At 52.4% G+C, this 27,834-nt stretch overlaps 1 protein-coding gene and 1 long non-coding RNA gene across 3 annotated transcripts; both read left to right on the top strand.

Moving 5' to 3' along the window:
• The first annotated feature begins 922 nt into the window (after window positions 1–922).
• LOC142360517 (uncharacterized) lies at window positions 923–3,759 on the top strand. Its single transcript, XR_012763118.1, has 3 exons — window positions 923–977; window positions 3,161–3,232; window positions 3,704–3,759. It is a non-coding gene; the product is annotated as an uncharacterized LOC142360517 (long non-coding RNA).
• Window positions 3,760–3,920: 161 nt separating this feature from the next.
• Window positions 3,921–27,273, top strand: LOC142360514 (uncharacterized). Of its 2 annotated transcripts, none has more exons than XM_075413446.1 (18): window positions 3,921–3,943; window positions 5,326–5,528; window positions 11,093–11,149; window positions 11,373–11,455; window positions 12,090–12,255; window positions 12,972–13,078; window positions 14,541–14,768; window positions 15,831–15,975; window positions 16,870–17,063; window positions 19,277–19,383; window positions 19,588–19,757; window positions 20,562–20,741; window positions 21,439–21,573; window positions 22,284–24,746; window positions 25,512–25,667; window positions 26,099–26,206; window positions 26,374–26,424; window positions 27,155–27,273. In XM_075413446.1, exons 2-17 carry the CDS (start codon window positions 5,505–5,507, stop codon window positions 26,404–26,406), a joined length of 4,356 nt encoding a protein of 1,451 aa, XP_075269561.1. In that variant the 5' UTR covers window positions 3,921–3,943; window positions 5,326–5,504; the 3' UTR covers window positions 26,407–26,424; window positions 27,155–27,273. The 2 variants fall into 2 exon arrangements, with proteins under 2 accessions (XP_075269561.1, XP_075269562.1); XM_075413447.1 differs by having other exon boundaries at window positions 27,145–27,273.
• Window positions 27,274–27,834: the final 561 nt, after the last annotated feature.

Raw genomic sequence — 27,834 nt, 5'->3', positions numbered from 1 at the left:
AATGAGCACTTCTTCTGGGAGGAAAGAGTGAGGGAGAGATGTCTGTACTGCCTTCTGGTGTCTGGAACTTAGCCCACCCACCACAAAGCAAAGGTCTCATTACGAGAGTTCTTAGTTTGAGGAAAGCTACTCTAGAAATCAGGTGCTTTGTAACTCTGCGAGGAGGTGTCTCTTGTGCCTGTCTACAAGTGATGGGTTTTGATTTGTCTGATTCTTGACAAGCGGCAAACTCCTCTGTGACCAGGTGCTGGGCTGGCAACTGACTTTTTCTGAGAAGGCGTGACTCTCCACTTCTCAGTTTTGTTAGTGCACAGGTGGCTGTGTGCCATTTGCCTGGCGACTAGATTATCCCAGTGCACAGAAATGTGTGTGTTCCAACTTTATTGTCATTTTTGTGTTGATTGAGACCAAGACCTGTAGAAGCATTGGTGGCCATACCTCTTGTAAGCAGATAACTTGAATGCAAGCTCTTTGGGTTTGAGGTGAGTGTGTGGTACTGCAAAGTTTACTGTATGTTTCAATCAAAACGTATTTGTAGTATTGTACTTGTGGAATGATAGGAGATCCCCCGACTACTATTTTCCCGTGGGAGTGAAGAAGTCAACCTGGCCTCATAGTAGCCTAACCTCCACTGGTTTTTTATCTGGAAATGTAAGTTTTCAATGTTATTCCAACATACACTTTTCAAGAAATGAATTCAGTTTATCTGTGCATTCAGCTGCTGTGTATTTGTGAACATCCAGACAACATTCATTTAGTGAACTATCATAGCTGTAATGTGTTTGATAAGGCTGTAACAGGATATTGGACCAAAACAGGATATTTGGACTCACAGCATCCTCTAGAGATGAAGTAAAATCGATAATTACCCTGCCCTTTTTCTCTGTTTTTCCTCTCCCTGTCCCCAGTTCAGACAGCATCCGGTGGAATACTACGTAGAAGAGGCCAAGAGGCTGAAGCACAAAGCTGATGCAATGGTAAGCCTTGGCCCTGAGCCAGAAACGTTACCCAGCTCTGGCATTTGGACGTGATACCTGCATGCATGTGACTAAGATGCGCTGGCTAACGTTACTTCCGTACTCCATACCTGGCATCTGTTCAAGGCGTATGTGGGGCGGCTGTCTTTATCTGCCAAATGTTCAGACATTTCCCTTCGTTATAAAGACACCTAGAGAACAGGATTCAGAACTGATGTTGTCTGAGGTTAGCAGGCCTGCTGGCTTTGCAGAGCTGTCACAAAGACCTTGGAAGACAGGTGCAACAGTTAGTTTTAAGACATTTTCCTCTGAAACATCAGGATTCTGAGGGTAATTACGTTGCTGGTGAGCAAGACTTGGAAGTGTCCTTTGCAGATGTAACTGGCTTTCTCTGCTAGGTGCAGTTTTAACAGCGTGCATGAATGAACGTATTTTTTTGCTGATTATGACTCAGTTGGATGATGTACATTCACTGCTTGCCATTGACCTGTGAAAATGGAGTGAGGGAATAGTGTAGCAGCAAAGCCTCACCTGCCTCTCACAAGGCAGGCCTCCAAGACCAGACAATAATGTCCAAAAAACGTGAAGATAACAAATTACTCAAGGAAAACATTGAGCGAGAGGAAGAGATACAAATAGCCAGAGCACACAAAGCTGATGACTGGGACCACATTGGGGGTTCTGCTGAGAACCCCTGAATTATCCCCCAGAGGCCTGGCTTGCATCTTTTTCTTTCTTCAGATCCTGCCTAACTAGAGACAAAAAAGGAATTTAGGTACCCTTGAGAGAAGTAGGTTTCGTCTTAGTCTGAACATGGGAATTTTCTTCCCAATAGACTGACACGACTGGAAGTGCCTTTCAGTACCTAGGTGCTGCCCTTTCCTTCATTGAGTATGGGATCGCCTTGGAATCGGATTCAGCAGCACCAAAATCAGCTTCCAGCGTATTCAGCGGCACCATAGATCTCATCAAGTAAGCGGTTTTCAAAGCGTCATGGTTAGGCAGGACGTTTGGAGGGGAAGAGTTAGTTGCACCACGCATTTGCAGCTGTGGCAGCTCTGGATTCCCGCCGTGGAGCAGAGTTGAGGTCACTGTACAAGCATGAGACAGACAGACCATCCCGAGGCACCAGAGACAAATCCTTTGAAATGTTTCAGCATTGCTTCTCAGGAGAAGTAGGCACCACATCCCCCTCTGCATCTGAGCCTTGCAGCTGAGGTACACCAGAGGACACTGATTATGACAATCAAGGACGTGAAGGAGTTTTTGCTTTATCCAGATCTGAAGCTGCTTTTGCATGCGAGTTCAGTAGTATTTCAGTTAAAAAAAGTGAAGCAACAGTATAGCGTGTGGCAGAACAGTTAGTGCCCCAAAGGTTTGCAGCTTGACTGAAGGCAGGTTTTACTGGTTTCTCCCATGTGTCTTTCTACCTGTACCCTTTCCTGGGGCTTCTTTTAGCAACCTTCCTCATTTAGTTTCACAGCCCTTGAAGATGTGTGTAGACAGTATGACGTACACAGGCAGTGCAACCCAAGGGACCATGGATTGGGTAGAAGAGAGACAGGTATTAGTTTATTCATGTTGAAATTACAGGTTACGTGAGTGTTTTCAAGAGCTGGTTTGACTTCTTGCCTTAGAGCTGAAAAAGCTGTCAGGGGTTTTTTTTGTGGTAGACTTCAAACTTTTTGAAATGTATTGTTTGCATTCTGGTCCTGATGGACTGTATTTCCAAGATGATGTTGTTGCTTTGTTTTCAAAACGGAGATTTGCTTGTTTGTTTGTTTGCCAAAAGAAACATTTCCACTAAGATGTCTGTCTTGTCTAGAAATAATTGAATTAGTAGTTTATCTTCAGTAGTGGGGATACCTTTTCTGGGCCCCAGGCTGACTGGTGGTCCACGGGAGGCATCTACTTGTAGGGATGTTGCCCATTAATCAGTGTAAGAGGAGAGTGGGTCGCATCAGGGGCCACATCTGTTCCCGCTGCGTGGAAAACAAGGTATTTTGAGACAGAGTCCTCTGCTCAAAAGCCTACAAAGCACTCTGGGTCAGGACTAAGAACTCAGGGCAGGTTTCCTGACCTTAGGACCGAAGTTTGAGATAACGGCGTGGACTGTTGTTTCATAAACAGTGGGAGTCCAGAGCACTGATGGCTGATAAGATTCTGTTATTTTGTTTCCTTAGATTCATCACGACATTGAAATCCTTTATGGACTCCTCAGCATCTTCACATGAAAAAGCCTTTGCTGTGTTATGGTGCGTAACTTTTTCCTGAGCCTTCAGAGTCTGTTTTTTGACTTGACAGAGCGAAAGGCCCATTGCTTTCAGAGGCGAATGAATGATTTAAATGGGAATAGAGTTCTGCAAGGGAAGAACCCACAATATCAAAACCAGAAGCCGGTGTTTGAGCCGTGTAAGTGAAGCTGTAGCTGAACATAGCTGAGGCGCGTCTGGGCCAGAGCTTCCTCAGCCCGTGGCACCTATGAAGAGGTTGGGAACCTGTTTATATAAAAGACCAGACATGGCCCTTCCTTCTTTGTTTTTTTTTTTCCCCTTGCGATGTTTTCACAGAGTCTTTTTTTAAGATGAGCGGAAGGAGAAGTTCTGAGCTTTCCTGACTTTGCAGTACAGTTGGGGTGTGCCTGCCTCTGTCCCACAAGGCTGATGGCTGCTTGGCAGGCAGCAGCGAGTGTCAACACCGATGCCTGGGTGTGTTTCTGTTCACAGCATGCGCTCCCAGTCCATTCTGCACATGGCAATGTTTCGTTATGAGAAAGACACTGCAATGAAGTATTCCAGGATCCTGAATGACCACTTCAGGGTACGGTATGCGTATTGCTAAGCTGCCAGCTGGATGGCTGCAGCAGTTACTGCTGTCAGCTGAATAGCCCAAACCTAGCAAGGGTTCTGTTCCTCGCTGCAGAGTTCTTCCAGAGCAACACAAGCACCTTCTCCATGCGTTGCAAGGTAAGATTTAAAAATACATACGTTGTAATGAGTCTCTAAGGGTGTGAGTGAAAACAGTAGCTGGAGTATTTGAGTGCAAGCTGCGTTTGAGAGTGCCTCACCACTTGCTCTTTCTTGCCACCTGAAATCATACTGTTAGGGGGCGTGAATATGTTTCTGCTCTCTCTTTCCTGTCTTTTCTCCTTGGAAAGGGTTTTTTTCTTTTGTTACGAGGTCCAGAGTTACCATGTCCCCAGCAAAGTAGTTTTCCACTAGAGAAGCAGGTCAGAGGAGCAAGAATGGTATTGTCACTGTGCTGTTTCAGAGCCCCTGTCGGTGCCATCTTTGTTCTGTTAGCGATCCATTGAGACTTAATGGGATACCATCCCCATCTCCCTGGCCGCTGCCCACTAGGATTATGCCTTCACCCTGTGGTAGCATAACTTTGAGGTGATACTTCAATATTTGTCTCTTTAGCTCAGTCACCAATTAAGAAAAAGAAACTCATTCTTCTAACTGGTGAGTTACTGAGCATTTTGTCCTTTCTGTCTATCTGCAGCAGTGTTGCTGTGTGTGTGGCAGCAAAAGTAGAAGGGAAGCTGTCACACAACAGTTTGAACCGACGCCCAGCAGACTGGGCCTGTGTTTTAATGACAATGAGTAAGGAAGAGTTTTTCTGTGTGCCGTGGTAATTGCATTTGGCACACAGCTACCCGGCTCCCCGTCTGCCCCTGCTAAACTCTGCGTTGGAGAGAGGGTTGTTTGGTCTGTAATAGCGATGCTGTAATTCCAGTGATTTTTCTGCCACCTTGCAGAGGATAGTTTATTGGGAAGTAAATGGTCTCCTGCGAGCGTGGTGGAAGCCCTCTCATACCAGTGACTAAAATTAGGTTGGTTGAGGTGGAGGAGGTCAAGTGATGTGATGAAGCCTGCCTGTGCCTGGAAGGCAGGCAGCTGCCCGCATTTAGGTTCCCTAGAGCTCTAAATGAGTTTGTGTAGGCTGAACTGGCTGCTTTGACCCGCTGTCAGAAAGCTCCAGCTTCTGTAGGCGGGGAGCTTCATCATGCCTGAACTGTAAGTCATGAGGAAAAAGCGCTATGCTGATCTGGTGAAAGTTTCCACAAGTAGGTGTAGATTTTGGAAGGTGGATTGGTGGCCCTTTCTGATGTCTGGTGCCGCAATTTCTATTGTCAAGAGAAGTTCTTAGAGTTGCAAATCACTTCAAAAACCTTGGCCTGGCACTCAAAGGGCAATTACTTGTTACGCAGCTGAACACATCTCAGTTTTCCACACTCCACTCCACACTGCAGGCCTGGATGATAGCAGAGAGCTCCTGCCATAAGATCGTCTGGCGGCAAGACTTTGACGTTAAACGTTCGTGACGGTGTTTCTTTCTCCTGCAGACCCACGGGCATGTCTTCCCCAAAGCCCTCTCCTGCCGGTTCTGTGAGATCTCAGCCGGGACGTATTGCTAACAGCTGTGGTGGGAACACCATCCCCTATAATATCCCAAGTATCACCTCTTCCTGTGTCAACATCACTGCTGGTATCCTCTCTGCATGTGCTCTGTGGGAACAGGCTGATGCACTGGCCAGGGAGAATTAGGGTAAGTTTGTGCCCTCTGGCTTTTCTGCCTTATGTGTTGTCGTTCTGTGTATGTACTTGCTTAAATCTGAACACTCGGTGTAGCAAACGCCAGACCTAAAGCTCAAAGCATGAGATATGTTGAAATAGACAGCTAGGGCATATTGGCAGAGATACTTGATGGTGATATATTGATGAGTGTTCCAATTAAAAGGTTGTCTTGGCATCCTCAAATGTCGAAGAGCTAAGGAATGAGGGTATCAAGTGCAGGAAAGCTGCCACCTTGCTTCATGGTAAGACAGGAAGCAGAGGAGGTTTTTTGCTGTTTGTTTTTCCCTTTGGGGCGCTTAGCTTTTCTGAGTTGGTTCACCTTCTTTAAGAACAGCTTTGTGGCCTGTAGCCTTGTGGTTTAGTTAGATTGTCAAACTTCCAGGTATTTTTGCCTTGCGAACAGTGAAGCCGGCTGCTCTGCGTAACAGAGAAGCTGAGCAGCATTTGAACTCAAGTCCTTGCTGGGCACGTGACCAGTACTTGCCAGCAGCATTTCCTAAAGTTGCTGCTACTTGTCTATTTTACCGTTTTGTTGTTAAAAAATGTATTGTTCTGTGGTACAAGCAGTGGTGAATAAGCAAAAGCCCTAGAGTATGTGCAGTTCAGTCTGTAACCTGCCATCCCATGTGGCATTTGCAGTGACATTTTTCACAAAACACAAAGTTTTGTGAGCTATTGTGGGCAAAGGGATATATTGCCACGATCTGTTGGCAAACTTGCAAAAGAGAATAAGCACCGTGTGCCTGGCTCAGCTGTTGGAAGGCTGTAAAAACACTCACGCTAATGAGGCAGGTGCTGAAATTCAAACGGCTTTGCAAGTCCCCTTTGAATAAAGAACCTCCAGTGGTTGGCTGTCCTCTGAGCAAATCTGTGCTCGCGGCAGCAATACACGTGTAGTGTTTCGGATTCTGTCCTCACAAGGCTGGTAAGAGACTGTCACACAGAAGGAGTGGTGGATGCTGCTGCTAAGCCAGAGGAAGGAGTCTTGGAGGGAAACCTGTGGGAGGGCAGCCTGAGCACAAGCTTGCTTCAGCCAAGGCCGAATTCAAAACCTGCTCTGTGTTGCCGTTGTCATGTAGGGGAATGATGGCTGGGGTAGTCAATACTCCCAAGGGAGTGGATCTGTGCGGTGGAACAGTAAATACTCACGTAGGCCTGGCAAGCTGTACAAATTTTTAAACCTGTTCAGCTGAGAAATCATGATGTCTCCAAGGTCTGAGGATGGATGATGGAAAGGCACCAGTCCCATTTCTGGGCATCGCTCAGGAAGACACTCGAATTTGGCTTGCTTCAAGTCTGGGGGAAGCCTGCGGCGGGGACTGGGCTGTGAACACCCAAACTTTTGCCCACCTACCAGGGAGTCTCGACGTCCTTTTAAAGCCAGCGCTTGGGGAGCCGGTTCAGTGCGTGTACGCGTGTGTGAGTGCGTTCTGCTCTCACGTGCCCTGCCTCGTGTGCTTGTTACGCTTCCCGGCCTTCCGATAGCGCTGGGCTCTCTGCGTCGACAATGTGTTTAACGGGACTTGCCGACGGACAGCGTGACGCTGTTGTTGCTCCTGGCAGCCCCCTCGCCTGTCAAACGTGCCTGCTGTGTGAAACCAACCAAATGTTTTCGCTCTGCCTCCTCTTTTTCCAGAGTTTTTTGCTGAACTCAGCACAGCGACGTGCGCTCTGGCATTGAACAGCAGCGTGGCCGAACTAGTCCATTACACTCGACAGGGTTTGCAGTGGCTGGGACTGGAGACCAATACACTTTAACTGGTCCTTTGGGAAGCCTCAGCAACAGCTTTTATACAAAAATGTGTACACATCTACATTAAGCACATTAAAATGTATCTGGGGAATGGAAAAGAAACACGACTGCGGTCAGATGACTATTTGTAGCCAGTAAATGAATAAGCCGATAACGTTACTGTCTGCAAAAAGGACAGCAGCATCTTTCACACAACGTATTTTTCTTCTCAGTAAATTTTCCTTTAAAGAGGAATTCCTCTCCCACATGCAGTAAGATGCATTTCTGTCATTGTATGATGTTAATAATTTCTTGGTGCTCTCAAAATATGTTTGTTAGAAATGAAGGTAGTGAAAGACTTGCTTCTGTTCAGCAAAGTCACTGGTCCTTCCAACAGCCAAACTGAACCACACTGTCTGCTAGAAAAGGCATGAGATAAAAACCACAGAAACAGACCCCAGGCCTGGAGCTGGGGCCATGGGCCGTGGCCCGCGGGGAGCGCCGGTACTCCATGGCTCAGCACTGGGTGCAAGCCTCCCTGTGCTCGACACCCTGCCCAGCAGCACCTGGGAGCCGCTGGAGGCCTCGGGCAACGACGCGGTGGCCATCGAGGACAGCATCCCTGGCACCAGCCCCCACCGGGCCACCCTGGTCGCCCCGGCCAGCTGACGGAACATGGTGAGTGTGGAGGGGGTGGCAGAGCCTGCAGGCGGGCGTCCCGTGCCCAGGAAAGCTCGCATTGCCCCGGGGCCGGGCGGTTGGGGTTGCTGTTTCAGCAGGGGTGGCCATCTCGGCAGGCACGGAGAAGTCCCTGGAGCTGCCCGACCTGGGGCCGGACACCTTCGCCGAGGCCTTTCCCGAGCGGGCAGGGGACAACCTGCAGTTTCCGGACGAGCAGACATTCACCACGGACATCTCTGACGCGCTCGCCTGGCTCGACACCATGGACAGCATGGACACTGTCCCCGATGTCCCCAGCGCGCCCCACAACCCCTACTTGAGCGCCTTCCTCAACCAGCCCCCTGACCTCTGCGAGCACGGGGCGGAAGGTGATCACTTCGAGGGCCGAGCAGCGGGGGCAATGCTGGGGGACGCCGACCCATTCTCAGGGGTGGCGATGTCCCCCTGGCCGGACCCCGAGCAGGAGCAGGGCCGGGGGGCAGCGGTCCTCCCCACCGGGCTGCCCGAGGGTCCCGTGGAGTCTCCTGCGGAGAGGAGTCTCGTGAGGGGTCGTCCAGAGGGTCCCCCGGAGAGTGCCCTGGAGGGTCCTCGGCAGAGTGCTCTGCCGAGCCCCGCGGCTGCCCCTTGTCGCCATCGGCCCCGCACAGCTGACCCACAGAATCACAGAATCACAGAATAGTAGGGGTTGGAAGGGACCTCTGTGGGTCATCTAGTCCAACCCTCCTGCCGAAGCAGGGTCACCTACAGCAGGCTGCACAGGACCTTGTCCAGGCGGGTCTTGAATATCTCCAGAGAAGGAGACTCCACAACCTCCCTGGGCAGCCTGTTCCAGTGCTCCGTCACCCTCAGAGGGAAGAAGTTCTTCCTCATGTTCAGACGGAACTTCCTGTGCCTCAGTTTGTGCCCATTGCCCCTTGTCCTGTCACTGGGCACCACTGAAAAGAGCTTGGCCCCATCCTCCTGACACCCACCCTTCAGATATTTATAAGCATTTATAAGGTCCCCTCACAGCCTTCTCTTCTTCAGGCTGAACAAGCCCAGCTCCCTCAGCCTCTCCTCGTAGGAGAGATGTTCCAGTCCCCTCATCATCCTTGTAGCCCTCCACTGGACTCTCTCCAGTAGCTCTTCATCTTTCTTGAACTGGGGAGCCCAGAACTGGACACAGTACTCCAGATGAGGCCTCACCAGGGCAATGTAGATGGGAAGGAGAACCTCCCTCGTCCTGCTGGCCACACTCTTCTTGATGCACCCCAGGATTCCATTGGCTTTCTTGGCAGCCAGGGCACACTGCTGGCTCATGGTTAACTTGTCGTCCACCACGACACTCAGATCCCTCTCCGCAGAGCTGCTCTCCAGCAGGTCCACCCCAAGCCTGTACTGGTGCATGAGGTTGTTCCTCCCCAGGTGCAGGACCCTGCATTTGGCTTTGTTGAACCTCATCAGGTTCCTCTCTGCCCAGCTTTCCAGCCTATCCAGGTCACGCTGAATGGCAGCACAGCCTTCTGGTGTATCTACCACACCTCCCAGTTTGGTGTCATCAGCAAACTTGCTGAGGGTACATTCTAACTCTTCATCCAGGTCGTCGATGAAGAAGTTAAACAAGACTGGGCCCAGTACTGACCCCTGGGGGACACCACTAGTTACCAGCCTCCAACTAGACTCAGCGCCGCTGATGACAACCCTCTGAGTTCTGCCATTCAGCCAGTTCTCTATCCACTTCACCGACCACTCATCCAGCCCACACTTCCTCAGCTTCCCTAGGAGGATATCATGGGATATCCTCCCCGCTGGAGGAGGCTCTGCGGGGGCAGCCCCGGGTGGCTCTGACCCGCCTGACGCTGCCGCTGGGCATCGTCTCCTGCCGCGTGGTGCCCAGGGCGGGCAAGGTGGGCAGCAAGCAGGCCAAGTGCCCCACGCCAGCCGGCACCCCCGAGGCGCAGGAGACCTCCCCGCGGGACAGTGTCCCACCCAAGCAGAGGAGGAAGATGGGGGTGCTGCCCGTCAGCGGGTCAGATGAATCGTTAACGGTGCCTTAACCTTGCCTACGCGGCAAGCGAGATCTCCCGCTCTCTCCTTCGCTCGTGGTGAGATGACTCCTGCTCTGCTCTGGCTTAATGGGCGTGGCTGTCCACCTACATCACTGTACTCAGGTCGACCGGACATGGTCCGTGGACACTTGCCATTTTACCGTCCGATATCCAAAGACACCCAGAGAGCCCCTGCCGTGTGACGGACGCCCACCCCTGACGGAAGTTTTAAGCAATAGTCCGTGTCTGGCCAAGAGAGCCGGCGAGGGAAGCACCATGGGATCACAGAACCACAGAGTCGCTTCGGTCGGAGGAGACCTTCAGGACCACCGAGCCCAGCCATCAGCACGACGCTGTCCATGCCACCACCCAACCGCGTCCCCCAGCTCCGCGTCCTCACGTCTCCGAAACGCCCCAGGGACGGTGCCTCGGCCGCTTCCCCGGGCAGCCCGCCCCAGCGCCTCACAGCCCCCTCGGCCCCGAGCTCTTCCCTCGCCCCCAGCCCGACCCTTCCCTGGCGCCAGGACGCGCCCGCCCAGAGCCCCGCAGACGTTTCCTCGGCCCGTCTGGGAACCGCCGGGGCCACCTGAAACCGCCCCCCCCCGGCGGGGCTGGGCCCGCCCTCCGCGCGCCCCTTCCCGCCCAGGCCCCGGCGCGAGCCCGCGTCGCCCTCGCGCTCGCCGTTCCATAACGGTCTCCGGGCAGCACCCGCCGGAGCCAGCGGTGCCGGGGCGGCCTCTCCCCCGCGGCAGCTCCGCAGCCCGGGCCGCGGCGCCGTCGGCCGGCAGCGAGGAGGGAGCCGCCGCCGCGGAGCGGCCCCGGGCCAGCCCGGCTCTCCCGACCCCGCGGCCGCCCGCGGAGCGGACCCCCGCCGGCGAGCGGGGCCCGTCGGGCGGCGGAGCCCGGCCGCGGCGGGGCCATGGCGACGCGGAGCCCGGCCTCCCTGCGGCGCCGGCTGCAGAGCTCGCAGGAGGCGCGGCGCCGGCAGGCGGGGCTGGTGCGGCAGCTGCAGGCCAAGGTGCGGGGCGGGGGGTCGGGGCCCGGCGGGGATCCCGGCGCTGCGTCCGCTCGTCGTCACTCTGCGTGTCCGTCCAGGTGTGGCAGTACCGGGCTCGGTGCCGGGAGCGGGAGCGGCAGCTGGCGGCGGGAGCGGTGAGTGCGCGGCTAAAGCAAACCTAGGAGACGGAGGGCAGGAGAGGACTCCCAGGCTTCAGGTCTGCGGGAGCACTCGCGGTCATGAGCTGCGGGAGTGCAGCAGTGGGAGACCGAGGAGAGCTACTCCCACCGAGTAATCCCCGTCCCCTCCCTTGCTCTTCGTGGTCGTGACAGTGAAGGGAACACAAGAACTTGACAAAACGTTTCCTTTCTTCTCCAGGGATCCCTTCCAGGCAGGTGGGAAGCCAGAGGTGAGCACAGCCTGGAGAATGCGCTGCTTCGGCTGGAAGAGGAGCATCAAAGGTAAAAGGAAGCTGCGTTACCTCACACTGGGTGTCCTGGACACTCATGGAAGCGAGGGGAAACCTGTCAGCGCTGCCCGGCCTCCCCAAGGGAAGCAGCTGGGCAAGCCTCTTTGGAAGGAGAAAGGCCCACAGTCTGTTCTGGGCTGCAGTAACAGCGTTGTGCGCTGAACGGCTCCGTTTTGAGCGGGGGGTTGCTCCGGGTGACCTGCAAAGGTCCCTTTCCAGCCTAAATTCTTCCGCGATTCAGTAGGTGAGCTACTCAGCAGAGCCCCTGTTTGGGCTGAGAATCAAGAGAGGAGAGTGGAGGAAGAGAGGTGGCCAGGACAAGGACAGAGAAAGGTGATGCATCCAGTGATCAGGCAGCACAAAGGGGAGGCAGGACGTTAGTTGTGGGCATCCTCAGAGTTGAAGAGCAGGGGGGAACCAAAACTGTAGATGGAAATGGAAGGCTCAAAGCAAGGAGAAGCAGATGGGTTTGCTGTGACAGGGTGGTCTTACTTAATCCTAGAAAGCACTTTCGCTGCCTCTCAGTTTGACAAGAAGTCAGTGTTGAAGGAATTGGAAAATCACGGGGATGCTGCTTGTGGGTAGCAGTTGTTGAGCGACCTCCTTGCTGCTTCTCCCGTTCCAAGGTGTGAGGATCTGGCAGAAGCGAACACTCGTCTGCAGGAGCACCTCGATCAAGCGAACATGGTCAACTCAGCCCTCCAAGAAGACATTGGGAAGCTGGCGGCGGATTGGATGAGGGCCCAGAAGGAGCTGGAACTGAAGGAGAGCGAGTGGCGCACTGACCGTGAGGTAAGGACAGGCTACGGCAGTGATGCCAGAGCGGAGTGGGAATGCATTGTATTTCTGGCATAGAGGGCTTGCCGTGTGCGAGTTGTGGCTCTGTTGAGGACGTGTCGGTGTTGAGTAGCAGCAGAGAGGGGTGTGAGATGGAGGGGTGTCAGCAAATCTCGGTGAGGGAAGATGCCCACCTGCTGTGACCGTGCTGCTGGGTGTTAAAGGTGAGTGCTTGCTGTTTCTGGGCACTGCAGGGCAGTCACACATGAACGCTCGTCTTTTTAAGCGCTGCTAAATCTGCGTCGACAGCAGTGGAGACCAGAGAGGTCTGTGTGTTTTCCCACTCAGAGTAGCCAACAGGAGAACAAGACAGGCCTCCCTCACCAATAGCCTGTTGCAAGGAAATCTGACGCTGGTCTTGGAGGGGCTTGGTTTTGTCTTCCTCCCCCGAGAGTGCTGGACGCCTCTGCAAGGCGAGACGGTGGATCGGGATCCGTTTGCTTTGCTGATAGCCACTCCTGCAGGAGAAGCGTGGAGGTCCCCTGCTTTGAAGTCAGGCGGCAGGTCTGCAGAGGGTGCTTCTGTGGGGCCTGTGCAGTGCTTGGTGCCCCTGTTGGAGTTGTTACTGAAGGAGACCTGGTGATCGTGGTTGTGCTCTCTCCTATCAGAAGGACTTGTACAGCGACAGCGAAGGCTGAATTGGCTTTTTTTTTTTGTCTTTGCATGTTTAGCTTTATGACAGCTACGTCAGGGGTGAACATAACCATCTGCTCAGCCTCTGGCGTCAGGTGGTAACCTTGCGCCGTCGTTGCCTGGAAGTGAAGACTGCCACTGACCGGTGAGTAGAAGTGAGGGCTGGATCTCTTGCAGAAAAAAACGTAGCTTCCCTTCCCACCCGCTTTTTGAGCCTCGGTGTTGCGGTCGTTGCAGCTAAAGATCCGATTTCTCCTTGGGTAGTCTGAAGCAATGCCATTAAGCATGCTTTAGGCTATTTTCAGAATCCTTTTGTTTGATGCTGGTTTCAGATAAACCTGAGGGGCTCAGTCTGTGAGCTGTGCAGAGGCCCTGAACAGATGAACTTGGCTATGGTGATCTCTGGGCACATTAACACAGACACAGGCATACGTGGACACATGGGAAGAGACTCACTAAGGCTGTGCCTGCCGTGTGCAGAGCGGTCCGTTTTGTCGAGTGATTAAGATCTGCCTTAAATGTCACTGGGTTTCTTTTCCCACCGCTCCCAATGGAAATATCGTTCATGAATATACATATATGTTGTGGGTTTGCCTCAATTTGCAGCAAAGAACCTACGCAGTTACTCTCTCACTCATCCCCCCTCCCCGGAGGCATGGGGAGGAGAACCCGAAGGAAAAAAGGCAAAAACTTTGGGTTGGGTTGGGATGAGAACACTTTAACAGAATGGCAAAGGGAGGAGAAAACAGCAACCAACAATGCTGATAAAAAGCATGCACAACATGCAGTGTTCTCACCACCCAATGCTCAGCTCACTCCTGAGTAGCAAAAGCCCCTCCTTTAGCCAGCTCCCCACTTAAATACTGCGCATGACATCGCATGGTATAGAATACCCCATTTGGTTGGCTGTTTGGGTCAGCCCAGCCAGCTCCTTGTGAAAATTAACTCTATCCCAGCTGAAGCCAGGACTATATATATATATATATATTTTTTTTTTTTAAATTCTTTTACCCTTCTCATTTCCAGCTTACATTTATTCTGCTCAGTTTGCATCTGCTTGTTCCTGTATCAACATGGCTGAGAGAAAGAATGGCTTCTCTACCCTGTTACTGCATTTATCCAATGTATCTTGCTTAGTTTGATACCTCCTTTTTGTGATTGTTTTCTTGTTCTTGGGCTCTCTGAGATTCCTTTCTCACAGCTTCCTTCTATAAAATGAAAAAGAGCGTGGCTGTAACAGTACCTTCCTCTGGTGTCAACTTCAAACTCTGGGTTACCGTCAGCCATTTGCCTTCTTTGATTCTGAGCATTCCTAAATGTGTAGAGTGTGCCTGACCTCCTGGTTAATTCTTGAAGCCTTCTGGCTGTTGCATACATTTCTTCTCATCTCGGAGGAGAACATAGACTCATTCCTCAGCCATCAAAGAGACCCATTGCTCAGCTATCGAGATGTGTCCCAATCCCAAAGTGTCAGACGAATGGTTCGTCCCCAACGAAGATGTCACCTTTCCTGCCAGCTTTTACCGTTGCGCAATTACATGGTCAAAAGTGAGTCAGCTGATAAAGACAGTGGTGTGAACATTAGCTCGTTCTTTATTCTTCTGCAGAGATTTGTCCGAGCTGAAGGCAGAGCAAATGAGGCTTTCTGGATCTCTGCTTGTAAGCTGCTCCCACCTAAACTCTGGCACACAGCTCTGGGAGTCCGTCACTGCGCGTAGACCTGTCCCGAAGGAAGAGGCACAGCCGCAAGTGGAGCAGGACATAAGCCCGAAGACTTGGGAAGTGATGTGCTTACAAGTCACGGGGGACCTGGAGAAGCCAGAGCTTCAGCACAGGTAAACGTGCTTTAGACTTTGCTATTACCAACATTCTCTTTTGTGGGTGCTTCTTGGATTCCTAGATGGGCTGTGTCCGCACGTAAAACACACCCGTTCTCCACAGCCTTGTTTCTGTCCGTAGTCAAACCATTGCCTTCAACAGAACGGGTAGAAAGAACCGTCTGGCTGACGGAAGCTCTTCTGAGTAAGACAAGACTGGAGAAGAGATTGCACACGACAGTGTTTTTGTGGTTATCTGATTCTTGGTGAGAACTTGAGACCAGCACAAAGAGAACTCTGTCTCTTGTGCAGCCCCAGGGCTGCGCTAAAGGAGTTGGGAGAAATTTGCACAGGACCATCATAAGCAAAGTAGCACCCCTGTGCTGATGTTTCCTTGCAAGAGTGAGCGCAGAAGGCCTCTGGGGCAAGAGTGCCATTTTGCAGCGTCACTGCTCGTAGTAATGTGAATGGTCCTTTGATCCTACGATTATTGGATTGGAAATTGATACACATCTCCCTCCCCAGGAGACTGCAAGCTCTTTCATCATTTCTCTGCTGCAGGGCAAAGAAATTGTGGGAATCGCAGTGTGGGCTTTAAAAGTCTGTCTTAGCCAGAGAAGAACTTTTGGGCAGTGTTGTATCCAGCGTATGAAAGAGGAGAGGGAGAACTAATGGGCAGGAAGCTGTTAGCTACCTGAAGGGAGGTTGCAGTGAGGTGCGTGTTGGCCTCTTTTCCCAAGTAACAAGGGATAGGATGAGAGGAGATGGCCTTGAGTTGCGCCAGGGGAGGTTTAGGTTGGATGTTAGGAAAAATTTCTTCCCTGAAAGGGTCATCAAGCGTTGGAACAGGCTGCCCAGGGAAGTGGTTGAGGCACCATCCCTGGAGGTGTTTAAAAGACATGTAGACGTGGTGCTCAGGGACATGAGTGAGTGGTGGACTTGGCAGTGTTAGGTTTACAGTTGGACTTGATGATCCTAAAGGTCTTTTTCAACCTCACGGGTCTATGATTCTCTACTCTTGGTTTTGCAAATGAGAATGTTTTTACATGAAAAGCTTGTTTATCTTTCCCCTTCTCATAGACTGAAAGACTTAGCTGCACTTGAAGGAAAACATTCCTCCTTCCAGAGCGAGCTGGTAGTCACAAGAGAGACACTGGAGGAATTGCACCTCCAGAGCGATCTGCTGAAGCAGGAGAAACATCAGCTTGCCCCAGCACTGGAAAAGGTATGGTCACCTTCTTCCTAGGCAGCACTTGTGGGAGAGGGAGCTGTGAGGGCAGGACCACCACAGACGCCGTTTCTGGTAGCAGAGGGCAGGGGCAACGTTGGTCTCCTACTCTCACGTGCGGCTAAAGAAGCAAACAGCGTAGCTCTTCACCCTTTTTCCAAGGCAAAAACAAACGAGGCTGCATGTTTCTATTTATGCTTTTTTTGTGGTGAAGCTTGCAACTTTCAAAACTCCATTTGTTCAAGGCCAGAGAGCGGGACAAAGCTCCAAGTCAAAGTGTGCTGTCTTGTACTGCTAAGAATGGGAATGACACCTTGCAGTTGTTGAAGTTGTATTTTAAGACCTACAGGCAGCTTTGACTTGCTGGAGCCTCTTTAGGCCTTGAGGAAGAGGATGAGAAACAGCTGATCCCACAAGACTCTTTCCTCTGGACTAGCTGATTTTGGTCCAGTGGAAAAAGGGCTTGGGAGAATCGCATCACTGCAGGAGACAAGGGAGTTTGCCATCACTTCAGTGTCAGTTTCATAACGTACCATCTTGGGTATTATGGGATAGCTTTGAGAGGAGAAGCGTTTGTTTCTGATGGTCTGTGGTCTGTTCGACAGTCTTAGTTTTGGAGTAGGTGGTATGTTTAGCAAATACCCAGCAGAGGTGTTACACTGAAGAAAAAAACTGAAAAATCACAGTCAATCTTCAAGCTTGAATGCCAGCGAGGTATATTAGACAACTTCCTTGTGCCAGACAAGTAAACAGTCTTGTTGCCATGACCTACTGTACAGAGTCCAGGAGCTCTTTCTCCTCCAGCTGACTGAGAAGCGGCACTGGGTGGCTCTGCACAGAGCTCCGGAGAAAGGGCTCTAGGGCTCTAACTGCATTTTGTCCCGCTTTCAGGTTTACCGCCAGCAAGGGTCAGCGAGCAGTGCTCGGGAGCAGCTGCACCAGGAGTCCTCTCACCAAGGGCACGCACTGGCCAAGGCATCCAAAGAGGAGGAGTTGCTGGTGCAGGAGAAGGCTGCCCTACAGCTGCGACTGGCAGCCATGGAGCGCGACAGGCAAGGCCTTTCCGAGCAGCTGGCAGAGGCCAGGTAAAGGCAGGGAGGAGACCCTAGGCAGGACGTTATTTCATGTCTGTAATTATAAGGTGGTAATCGTTACACGAGGATTTATGGCATCCTGAGTGCTTTTCACAGGTTTTCACCTACCATGGAGAGAAAATGGAAGAATCTTGGGCAAAAAACCCCCAGTATACCGTGATTTGGATGTTATTTTTCTGACAGCTAAAGCTAACAAAGCTCTCCTGAGCCTTGGGCTTGTGTTTATGCCCCCTTGCACGTTCCTGTGGGAAGTCCAAAGCAAGGCAATATCATTCCTCAGTATCTGGTACCTTGGCTCTGCATTGAGGAATAATTAAACCGTGCAGACGTGTACTGAAACCTGAAGCTTCTCTCTGGCTTTCGCTTCTTGTTCTGTGCATTTGAACATAGATCTTGCCTTATCAAGTAGTTTGACACAAGATCTTCAGAATTCAAGGCTGTTACGTACGGACATTGTGAGCAGGACACTGCCATTTCGGGTGAAGCTGCAGGCTCCCGCTGAAAATCTTGAGGGCCTTCTGTTTCTAAGCTAACTCTTGTTAGCTGTGGTGCCGGACCTAGAGTTGGTTACCCCAGCCGCAGGGAAGCGTCTTTTGAGTTCTGGCCAGTCTTTGGGAATTCTTGCCCATCAGTGGTGTCGGGGTCCTGTACTCCTTAGCACATGTTCTTTAGAGACAGATGTCGTGGTGATGTTGTACGGGGAAGGAACAAGATTCTGTCCTTCTGCTGTATCAGGTTTCTGAGATCAAATGCGACAAGTTCTGCTTTTCCAGAAAACCCCCAAGAAACAACTCAACGTGTCGAGATGTTTGTCCTCCTCTTAGATGTGTTTTCAGAAGACTCCTGAAGTTGCGGAGCTGTACGAGTGGTGTTTCAGAGACTGTTTGTCGTACTTCTTGACTTTTGTGCTTTACCGCTCCAGAGTAGGTTGTTAGCGAGGCCGATAAACACCGTTTTGACTCAGTCTGTCTCTTGAGAGCTGCTCCTTCTTCTGAGCTCCAGCTTCTCTGATTTAATCCTGCTGATTTATGTTTTGTCACTTACTGGGCTGTAGCAACTCTTCTTGCGGGATGTTGTTCTCCAGAGCCTTTTGCTGTCACACTTTGGAACTCTGTCTTTTCTGTTTGGTTTTAGAGCCCGACTTTGCTTTATGCTTAAAATGGAGCCTATTTACTTTGGCCTGCCAGAGACTGGCGTAATCAGAAATAGGTGCTTGTTCTCCTTCTGGAAGATACATCCTCCATTGTCCATGCAAGTCGTGAAATCCTGCGGTTGTGCGTTTGATTGCTGTTCCACTCGGGTGCCCCTTTACATCCTGAAGGATGTTATCCTGATGGCATCCCTGTAGCAGTGAGGCAGTGCTGTGTGTTGTAGGAACCTGGCGCACAGACGCTGTCTGAGGTCAGGGAGGTAACTGCAGCTCCTGGTACCACAATCCCGTGTGTCATACGCAGCAGTTGCTTGAAGTCTGGGGATGTAACAGTTTGCCCCTGCAGGTCTACAGCTTCCATTCTAAGGAGTGACAAGCCATTTGGGCTACTGCCTACTTAGTTACCAACGCTTGAAGAAAAGTAGCACTTTTTTCTCTTGAACTTCTGACAGTTTAAACTGAAGGATGCCTGTCTCTGCTTTCAGGTAGTCCTTGTTCAGCTGAAATCGAGTTCAGATTTCTTACGGACTCTGCTACAAGCATGAGACTTTACTGTACCATCTGATGGATTTCTTTAGTCCCTTTGAAATTCAGGGAGTCTGGAAAATTCCCTACCTATACGAGCAGCGTTACAAAGTCACGAGTCAGCCAGGGAAATGCTCTTCTTCTGTCCCCCTGCAGAGCAAGGTGGAAGTGCTGATGAGATACGGGCTGTGAGCAGAGGCTGGGCATTTGCTTGCTGGCACAGACCTTGCGGGCACAGCTACCCGTGTGTCGTAGATCAGACAAGAGCAATTTAGGACTTGGCTCTTGAGGTCAAGTCTGCCTGGGCTTTCTGTGTTATGCTAGGTGAGAAGGAAAGCCTGGGCATTCCCTCGAAGGGGCCTGCATTGCTATCTGCAGTGGCAGTAATGCGCTTTCTGTATATATGAGTTCCCATGCAAACCATTTTCTGTACTCAGGGGTGGGGCTCTTGAGCCACTGCTTACTGGAATAACTCCCTGTGGGTGTCAGGGGCAAGAAACTCATTTCTCTCCGCATTTGCAACTTGCAGCTCAGTGAAGGAGACCCTGGAATCCAGCCTGTTTGAGGCTCAGCAGCACCTGTCTCAGCTGAAAATCCAGCTTGGCACAGTCACACAGGCCAAGGAGGCCATCCAAGGTGAGAGCGTCACGTGCTTTGTTTCTGGTGATCCCCTGCCTAGGCAAGGTGGTATAAAAACAGCTCTCTGTCTGCAGTGCTTCTGAGGAGTGAAGGGGCTGGAGACAGATCCCTCCTACACCGAAATTCAAATGGCTTGAGGTCAGTAAAGTCGGAACCACTGTCTGTGTAGACTCTGAATGTCGGCATTGGTTGTGTTTGCAGGGGAAGTGAAACGCCTTCAGTGTGAGCTGGAAGCAGAGAGATCTGTCATGAGGCAGGAACGGGAAAACACGGCACAACAGCTCTTGCGGACAAGACAGCAGTATGACAGTGCCCTCAGCCTTCGGCAAACTGATCATCAAGCGGCAATAAACAAGCTCCTGCAAGACCTGGTAGGAAACACTGTGCTTTTGAGTTCTTCAAGCAAGCTTTGTGGGCTGGCTTTAGAAGAAGAATAGCCTGAGCGGGTGAAATGGCAGCAGTCACCTGCCAGAGGCCACACGTTGCCAGGCCAGGCAGCAGAGCCAGCGGCTCGTACTTGCAGGCCGTGAAGACCCACGGGCTGTGTTCGGACAGTAAATACAGCCACAGACTTGGTGTGGGCCTAAGACGAGTTTAACAGGAGGTTGGGTGGTCCCCACTCAAAGCACGGCAGCAAAGGGGTAGGATCCTAGCAGACTCCCGTCTGCCGTGAAGCAGACTCCTCGCATTCCTGCCAGCTGCAGTCACGGGAACTTTGTTCCTTTCTCTCTGTCCTGTCAGGGTTGACAGAGGTGTTATCTTTGGGCTTGAGGCGTATGGAGCAGGCCCCTTGTTCCTGGGACTTCAGTTCGTGGCCTGTCTTGTGACTGGGGCATCAGGGCACTGGGCTCTTTCTCACCCTGCAGTCCGTCTGCAGCTTTTAATTGATGAGGATGGAGCTGAGCTTTGCAGGCAGAGACTCTGAGAATGGAGAGAAATCGCAAGGCGAGGGGTGCTAGGAAACAGGCGGCCATCAGAGACGGGAAGGTGACGTCTCCTTTTCTTCCACCTGCTGACCTTCCTTTTAAGTTCCTTGGTAGGACCTGACTTACGGAGGGCACAAAGGCATCACTGGGCACTGCTGAGGTGGGGGTTTGCGGGAGGGATGAAGCTTCACATGTGTTTGAGCAGCCTGGCTGGGACTCCATCGTGAAGTCTCTTCCTCCCCTCCTCAGGCAAGCGAGCGGGAAGGGCACCGTTCAGAGCTGCAGCAGCTGCTGGAGCAGTGGGAAAAGGAGAAGGCAGAGACAGAAAGGGAGCACGAGAAGCAGCTGTTTGAGATGAAGCAGGAAGTTGCTGCCGTGCGAGCTCAGCAAGAAGAGGAAAAAACTCGAGTCGAAAATGCCAAGCAAGAGGTAAAGACTGTGAAAGGAGAGCTGGTGTGGTGTTTTTGCTCTTCTGGGCTCCTCCTCGGCAGTGCCTCTCTGGACACTGTCCATCTGGGTAGAAGTGTCTCTCAGATGCCCCTCTGCAAATGGGAGCAGTGCCTTAGCAACCCAAAAATCCAGAGAGCACAAATCCAGAGAGCTTTGTGCCGTGAGGGACAGGGCCACTAATGAGAGAGGCTACCAGAGCGTAGGTTAAAGAAGGGCAGGAGGCACGTGGCAGGCCTGAAGAGAACGTGAGCACCATCGCTGTGTCTCCTGGTGAGCGAGCTGACAAAGGAAGCCACCTGCACAGCAAGGACAGAGCTGTGGGAGAAGGCTGGGTCCCGGGCTGCTCAGCAGATGCAAAAGTCGCTATCAAAAGACAAACAGGCCACAGCAGGAGACAAGGGATACCCTCACCAGCAAGGCGAGAGAGACCCTTGAGAGATGCCACACATTTTCCTCTTAGATGACTACAGCTTTGTTGGAGGTTCACTCACGGGTGGACCGTGTTTGTACTTCCAGTCTCACTTAGGAATCTGTGCCTCGGGGTGGGCAGATGCTGCCCTAGGAGAGCAGCAGCAGCGTAGTGCTTGGAGAACGTGTGAGCCCGTCAGTCCTTGAGTCTTGCCACACAGAGGTTGTATGGGAAGTCTAAATGCGTCTTCTCTTTGTTCCTGTGCAGGTCCTGCTAGAAAAGGAGCGTGAGAAGAATGCTTTATTAGAGACGCTGCTGCAGACTTGGGGAGAGCTAACAGAAGCCTGCCAGCAGCTAGAGCAGCTCAGGCGGGAGGTGGCAGAGCAGCGAGAGCATGGGCAGGTAAGGTCTGGATGCGCAAAAAGGGCTGAGAAGACAAAGTTTGCTGAGAATAGAAAGCTGTTCAATATTGCCCGTCTGAGAGCAGACAGTGGGGAAAAACTAGAGAAATTTGGGAAACAGAAGCACTGATTCAGATAAATAGGTACGCCTGCATGGGGGAAACTAGTCCAGATGTGGAAGACAGGATGACAGACCGTGATCTGACCCTTACTCCCTCAAGAGGGGACAAGTGGGGCTCTAGAGGATGGTACAGTGAAAACTCTAGACAGTAGAGGTCCAAAAAACCCACCCCAAACTCAGGAAATCAAATGCTGGGGTTGTTGTCTCCTGCCTTCCTTGCTAATGGAGAGAACATCGTCACGCCACATGCTCAGTCTGGACTGTGCTCATCTTGCTGACTGCAGTCGTCTCCATTTCTTGCTGCTACTCCAGGGCTCAGATTATCCTGGCTGCAGTTCTGGTGGATGCTCCCCAAAAGAAGTCACTAGAGCTCAGAGAGGTTCAGAGAAGGGCAACAAGGAAGATTGGACGGGCTGAGGAAGCTGGGAAGACGCAGCCTAAAGGGTGGCACAGGAAAGGTCCACAGCGTCCCAAGAGGCAGGGAGAGAGGGGGCAGCCCTTGACCGGCACTGAAGCAGGAGGTCAAATCTAGTATGAAAAGCAAACCTGTTGAGATGGAATGATTGAATCTTTTTCTCGCTGTTTTGCAGCATGAACGGGACAGAGTGGAAGCAGTGAAAGAAAAACTGGTACGGGAGATAAACCTTCTCCAGGAATCGGTCACAGCCTCCGAAAACCGAGCAAATACAGCAACAGAGATGAATCACTGCCTTGAACAAGAACTTCAGACTACGGTGTCTATCTTAAAAATCAAAAATGAGGAAGTGGAAACGCAGTGGGAGAAAATCCAGATGCTCCAGAAAGAGGCAGCACAGGCAAAAACTCTGCAGGAGACTGTCCCTCGTCTGAATGCTGTCCTGTTGGAGTGGGAGGGACAAAGGAAGTTGGACCAGGACCAGATGAGAATGCTGGAAAAGCAGAAAGAAACGTGTCAAACTACTCTCGATCAGGCTATTAAGGACATAGCAGAGAAAAAACAGAAGGTGGAATCCCAGCAAGAACAGATCCGGGAGCTGGAGAAGCAGCAAGAAGAACAAAGGATTGCTGTCAGCAAAATGAGCAAAGTGCTGGAGGAGAGAGAGCGGGAGATCAGATCCCAGCAAGAACAGATCCGAGCCCTGGAGCAGCAGCGAGAAATGGAGAGGACTGCAGTCAGCAAGATGAGCAAAGTGCTGGAGGAGAGAGACCAGGAGATCAAATTCCAGGAGGGGAAAATCATCATGCTGGAACAACACGGTGCATCACAAGTGAGAAATCTGCGGGTGGATCTTGATCATCTGAAAAGAGAACTGGAAATGGAGAGAGAACAGGTGAAATCTCTGCAGGCAAGCCTTGAACACTTGCGGGCAGTTCTTAAGGACAGAGAGCGGGAGTGTGATTCTCAAAGGGAGCAGTTAAGACTCTTGCAGCAGCACAAGGAAGAGCAAGAGGGGGACCTGCAAGAGCTTCAGGGTAAAGTAGCAAAGATGACCCTTTCTTTGTCTGAAAAAGATCAAGAGCTTGAGTCACAACAAAAGCAAATCCAGGAAGCTGAAGAAGTCATGCACATGCAGGTGAGGACTGTCCGTCACCAACTGGAGCAGACCCTAGAAACCTTAAAAGAAAAGGACAGACTCATAGACCTCCAAAAGCAACAGGCAAGGAGCTATGAGGAGAAAACAGAAGAACAGCGGAATGTTTTACAGAAAGACTTGGAATACTCTATGGCAATACTGAAAGAAAAGGACTTCATGATTGAATCTCAGAAGGAAGTGATTGAGACCTTCCAAAAACAAGAGCAAGACTCTGAACAGCAGAAGGAAATTCTGCATCATCTTCAAGCGGCGCTAAAGGAAAAAGAGCAAGAAATTTTATCCCTCAGAAAGCGCTGTGAGGCATGCAAGGAAAAGGAGGAAAAGCATGAAGCTGAGCAAAGACATCTCCAAGCAACAAAACGGACTCTGAAGGAAAGAGAGAAGAAGATAGCGGTTCTGGAGGAGGCTATCTCTAAGCTTCAACAGCAAAAGGAGGAGGCAGCGATGCCGACTAAAGCTATGCTGCAAAGGCTTGAATACGCTGAATCTTCTCTAGAAGCTAGAGATCAAGAGATAGCGTCTTTGCAAGAGCATGTCCAGGACCTTCGAGAGCAGAAGCAGTTGGAAGGCAAGCAGGCCAAGAGAGTAGAGCAGGATCCAGACAAAGCGAGCCAAATAGCGAAGGAGAACCGTTTGGAGTTCCTCAAGCAGCCAGAGCAAATGAACATGTTCCAGCTTCGTGGTGAAAGCATGAGAGTAGCCCTAACATCATGCCAGAAGCAAGTGAATCTGCTTGAGGAAGAGGTGAGGAAGAGAGACAAAGACAACAAAACTCTTATGCAAAAACTCCAGCGGCAAGAAGAAGAACTGAAGACCTTGCAGAATCTCCAGCTTAGGCTAGCCGAGAAGGGAGAGGGGGTTAGACACCCCAGAGAGCAAGAGAAGCTCCTGGAAGAAGCTCTTCATGAGAGGGAACGAGAGACCAAAGCTCAAGGTGAGCAACAAGAACTAGAAGAGGAAATCAGGGCTCTTCGGGAAGATCTCCAGCATGTCCAGCAGACTCTGACCAAGAAGGATGAAGAGATCGAGTACCAGAGAGGCAGAGTCAGGTATTTAGAGGAGACTCTGACAGAGAGAGAACAAGAGCTAAGGAGGCAGAGTGGGCTCCTGAAACGGTTAGCATCAGCTTTGCGATGGAAAGATGGAGATGAGACCCTACAGAAACAAATCCGGAGACTCCAGAACTGGGAGGAAGAGGAAGCAGAGAAGAGGAGAGTTCTCCAGGAGCGAGACCGTTCCTTGCAAAGGCAGAAGGAGCTAACCCAACAACTGGAAGATGAGCGCAGAGCAAAGGGGAAAGAACTGGAGCATATGGTTGCTGTTTTGAGGCAGACTGAAAGCAGAGAAGTCAAATGGAGAGAGAAGGCACAAGCACTGGCTCTTGCCCTTGGCAAGAGTGAAACGGCTCACGGGACTCGGAGGGAAGAAACAGCCGTCCCGCAGAGTGTGGTTTCAGCGAGGGACACGGACCAGTGTCAGGTAGACAGCGTGACTGACCGTCAGCCAACGAAAAGGTCTATAAAGGAGTCTGATGATGTTCCCTTCAAGAGATGGGAATGTATTTTCCCACAAATAGTTGACCTGCTTGGCCAAAAAGCTGTGACTGCTGCCAGCAGGCTCGCCTGTCTGTGTGCTGCGGCCAGAGACCATCCACCTGCTGGAATGTTTTCTGCCAGGCCCAGAACTACAGAAGGAACTACGGAGCTTGCTGTTGAAATCAAGTCCAAAAAGCGGGGGTGGGTCATTGGCTCTCTCCTACCTCGGCAAGCTTAGCCAACACAGCGTGGGTGGGATTTGGCACGGGAGGGAAAGGGCACAGCTGACCAAACCAATGTGCTAAACTTAGCAGAATTGTGTAACGGTGGCTGAACAGCAGCTACACGGACGGTGCTTAGAGGATGCTCTCAGAGGTGTAGGTTTGTGAGGTACAGCTTCTCCAGTGTGTTAAAAATAACGGAATTCGTACCATTGCCTGATCAGGTTAAAGGCTTTCTTGGGCACTGGGGATGTCCTTGTGCCGCAGTCCAAAAAGCACGAAGGCAAATTTGTTTGGGTTTCTCCAAGGTGATCTGGAGGAGGGACCCTAGAAGGGAGAGTGTTGTTTTGGCCTGTGGACCAGGAGGAGAAGAAGGGACGTGGCGGCTGTCCGTTCCCGAGTCGGGTCACTCTCCCCGACGTGTTGGTTCTGGCCCTTCTCGCCTTTACGTGGCACCAGCTCACATCATCCCCTCTCTGCCTACCCAGCAGGCTCTTGCAGAAGGGGAGCAGCTGTCGTGGCTCTCGGAGAAGGGGCTCCTGTTGCAGCGGCTGGAAGTTCTGCAGGAAGCAGTTGCAAGGCTGGAAGATGAGAAGACGGAGCTGAAGCAACTCAATGCTGAGCTCCGGAGGACTCTTGAGCAGGTGAACCAGGCTTTCGCTGCCTCCGCACAGCCTCGCGGTCCCCTGGAGCACAGCACATTTCCACACACAGCGCTTTGGAGTCCTCTGCTCGTTTCCTTCCCTCTCCCACATCCCCCTGCGGACACAGGCTTTCATATTTTGTCTCTCTTCTGGCACCCCTTTGCCTTCGCAAATGCTCATTCGCTGCGGTACCGCCCTGCTTGCCCCAGTGTTGTCCCCCCACACACACACGTTTGACACTGCTGGGTCAGGAACTGTTTCCTCTTGTTCTTTCTCTTCCATAGTCTACTCCAAGTGCTTTTTGCCCCCAGCGTTGTCTGGTGCAATTAACAGGCTCTGAGCAGACATCTCCTTGCCATGATGTCCAGAGGCCCCTTTGCTCCTTGTCTGGAGGCCGGTTTCTGTGACCCTTTCTCCCACCCAACACGCAGGTGGAACGTGAGCGGAGGAGGCTGAAGAGGTGTTGCAGGGATCGGCCACTGCCAGATGCGTGCGGATTTTCTCTCCCTGACCAGCACAGGACGCCTGCTTCCAGACAGGTGGGAGCAGAATCTTAGGTGGTGGGAGGAGGCTCTGGCCACGCAGAGGAACAACGGCCGGTCCCCGTGGCAGCAGCCCCCCAGTACAGGCCCTGTAGAAGTTGAATAGAGAGCGTGGCCCCGGCCAGGCTGGAGACCAAAAGGAAATCCTTGCGCTTTCTTCACAGGAGGAGTCTCCCGTGTGCTGCAGTCACCGCTGAGCTGAGCTGCAGAGCCAGGTGAGCAGCAGGAAAGCTCTCGTGAAAAGCTGCTGTGGCCGCGCTGACGGGCAGAGCTCTGCACGACGCTGCAGCCCGAGTCTGGTGTGGCTGTCGGGGAGGGGGTGCGCCGGGCAGTGGAAATACCCAGCCAGACCCATCTGTTGGCCGCGGCCAGACAGCGCCGCTCACCCGGGTCTCGTCCCCCGCGTGCCTGAAGGTCTGGCCTGGGGGGAGAGGGGCTGGGGGAAATCCAGAACCCTGGAATGGCGTCTGTTAGGTGAGCTCCCTCGCCGAGGGAGAGCGTTTCCCTGTTCCCAGCCTGAGGCTGGGGCCTGCGTTCCCGTGTGGAGCAGAGCCCTTGGCAGAGCCCGTGTCCCTCTGGAAGCAGAGGCCGAGGGTGCGTCTGCCCAGACGGCCGGTGTCGGGAAGGGAGTGCAGCAGGCAGGGTGCGAGAGAGCGATTGTAGAGAAGCTTGATTATGACTACAGGACAGCATAAAATCATAGAACTAGAACATGGCCTCAGCCGTGTGAATACAGGTGTGTTAGGAAACCACACGGGGGTGGAATGCTGCTCTCAGCTGTGCCCTGAGTAGGCCTTGCCATGGTTGGGTTAAACACCAGCTGACCCAGCGTAAGATCAGAATGAGAAGGTGTAGCAAGATCAATGTCATAGGTCAGTAGGTTAAATTTCAGAAAGAGGAGTAAGTTTAACAGAACTTTTTGAAGTGTCTCAAAGTCTTTCTCAGGACTGTACGGAACAGAGTTCCCGGAAGAAGGTGAAGGAGAGACGAGGCCCCCGAGCCGCCCCCGAAAGCAGCGAGGGAGAGCTCTGCTGAGACAGAGGAACAGAGAGCGCTCAATAAATGACGTCCTCACAGAAACGGAGCGGTTGCTCGGAAGCTGATGCAGATTCCAGGCTCGATGCAGTGGGTTTCGGGGGTGTCCATGGAGTGCTCTGGCGAGCGGAGCTTTGCCCCTGACCGAGGTGACGGGGCGGGAGGGCCGCCACGGCCTCCGAAGCCCCCTCGGGCTCGTTCTCCCGCGGCCCACGCAGCCACGGGGGACTCCGCAGGCGGCGAGAGGAAAGCTCGCTCCGCCGCTCCCCGGGTACCCCGCAGGGGCCCGGCGGCCGTCGGGGCTGGAGGCCGAGGGTGCCGGGAGCTGCGGGCGGGCCTGAGCCGGGCCGGCTGCCCCTCTCGGGTGTCCCTTCTGCCGGCGGCGGGAGGCGTCTGCCGGGGGCGGGGAGCTCCGGGCTGTCTCCGACGAAAAGCGCTGGGCGGGACGGCCCTTTCCCGGCGGGCGCAGGCCGGCGGCCGGTCGGTGCGGGGCAGAGGCTGCCGGGGCTCCGCGGGCACGGGCGGGCGGTGCCGGGGTGCCGGGGGCGGTGCCGGGGGCGGAGCAGGCGCAGTGCTGGGAGAGAGGCGGG

This window comes from Opisthocomus hoazin, chromosome 2 (assembly GCF_030867145.1).
Source record: "Opisthocomus hoazin isolate bOpiHoa1 chromosome 2, bOpiHoa1.hap1, whole genome shotgun sequence".
Lineage (NCBI taxonomy): Eukaryota > Metazoa > Chordata > Aves > Opisthocomiformes > Opisthocomidae > Opisthocomus > Opisthocomus hoazin.
This window is presented reverse-complemented; position numbering and strand designations above follow the sequence as displayed.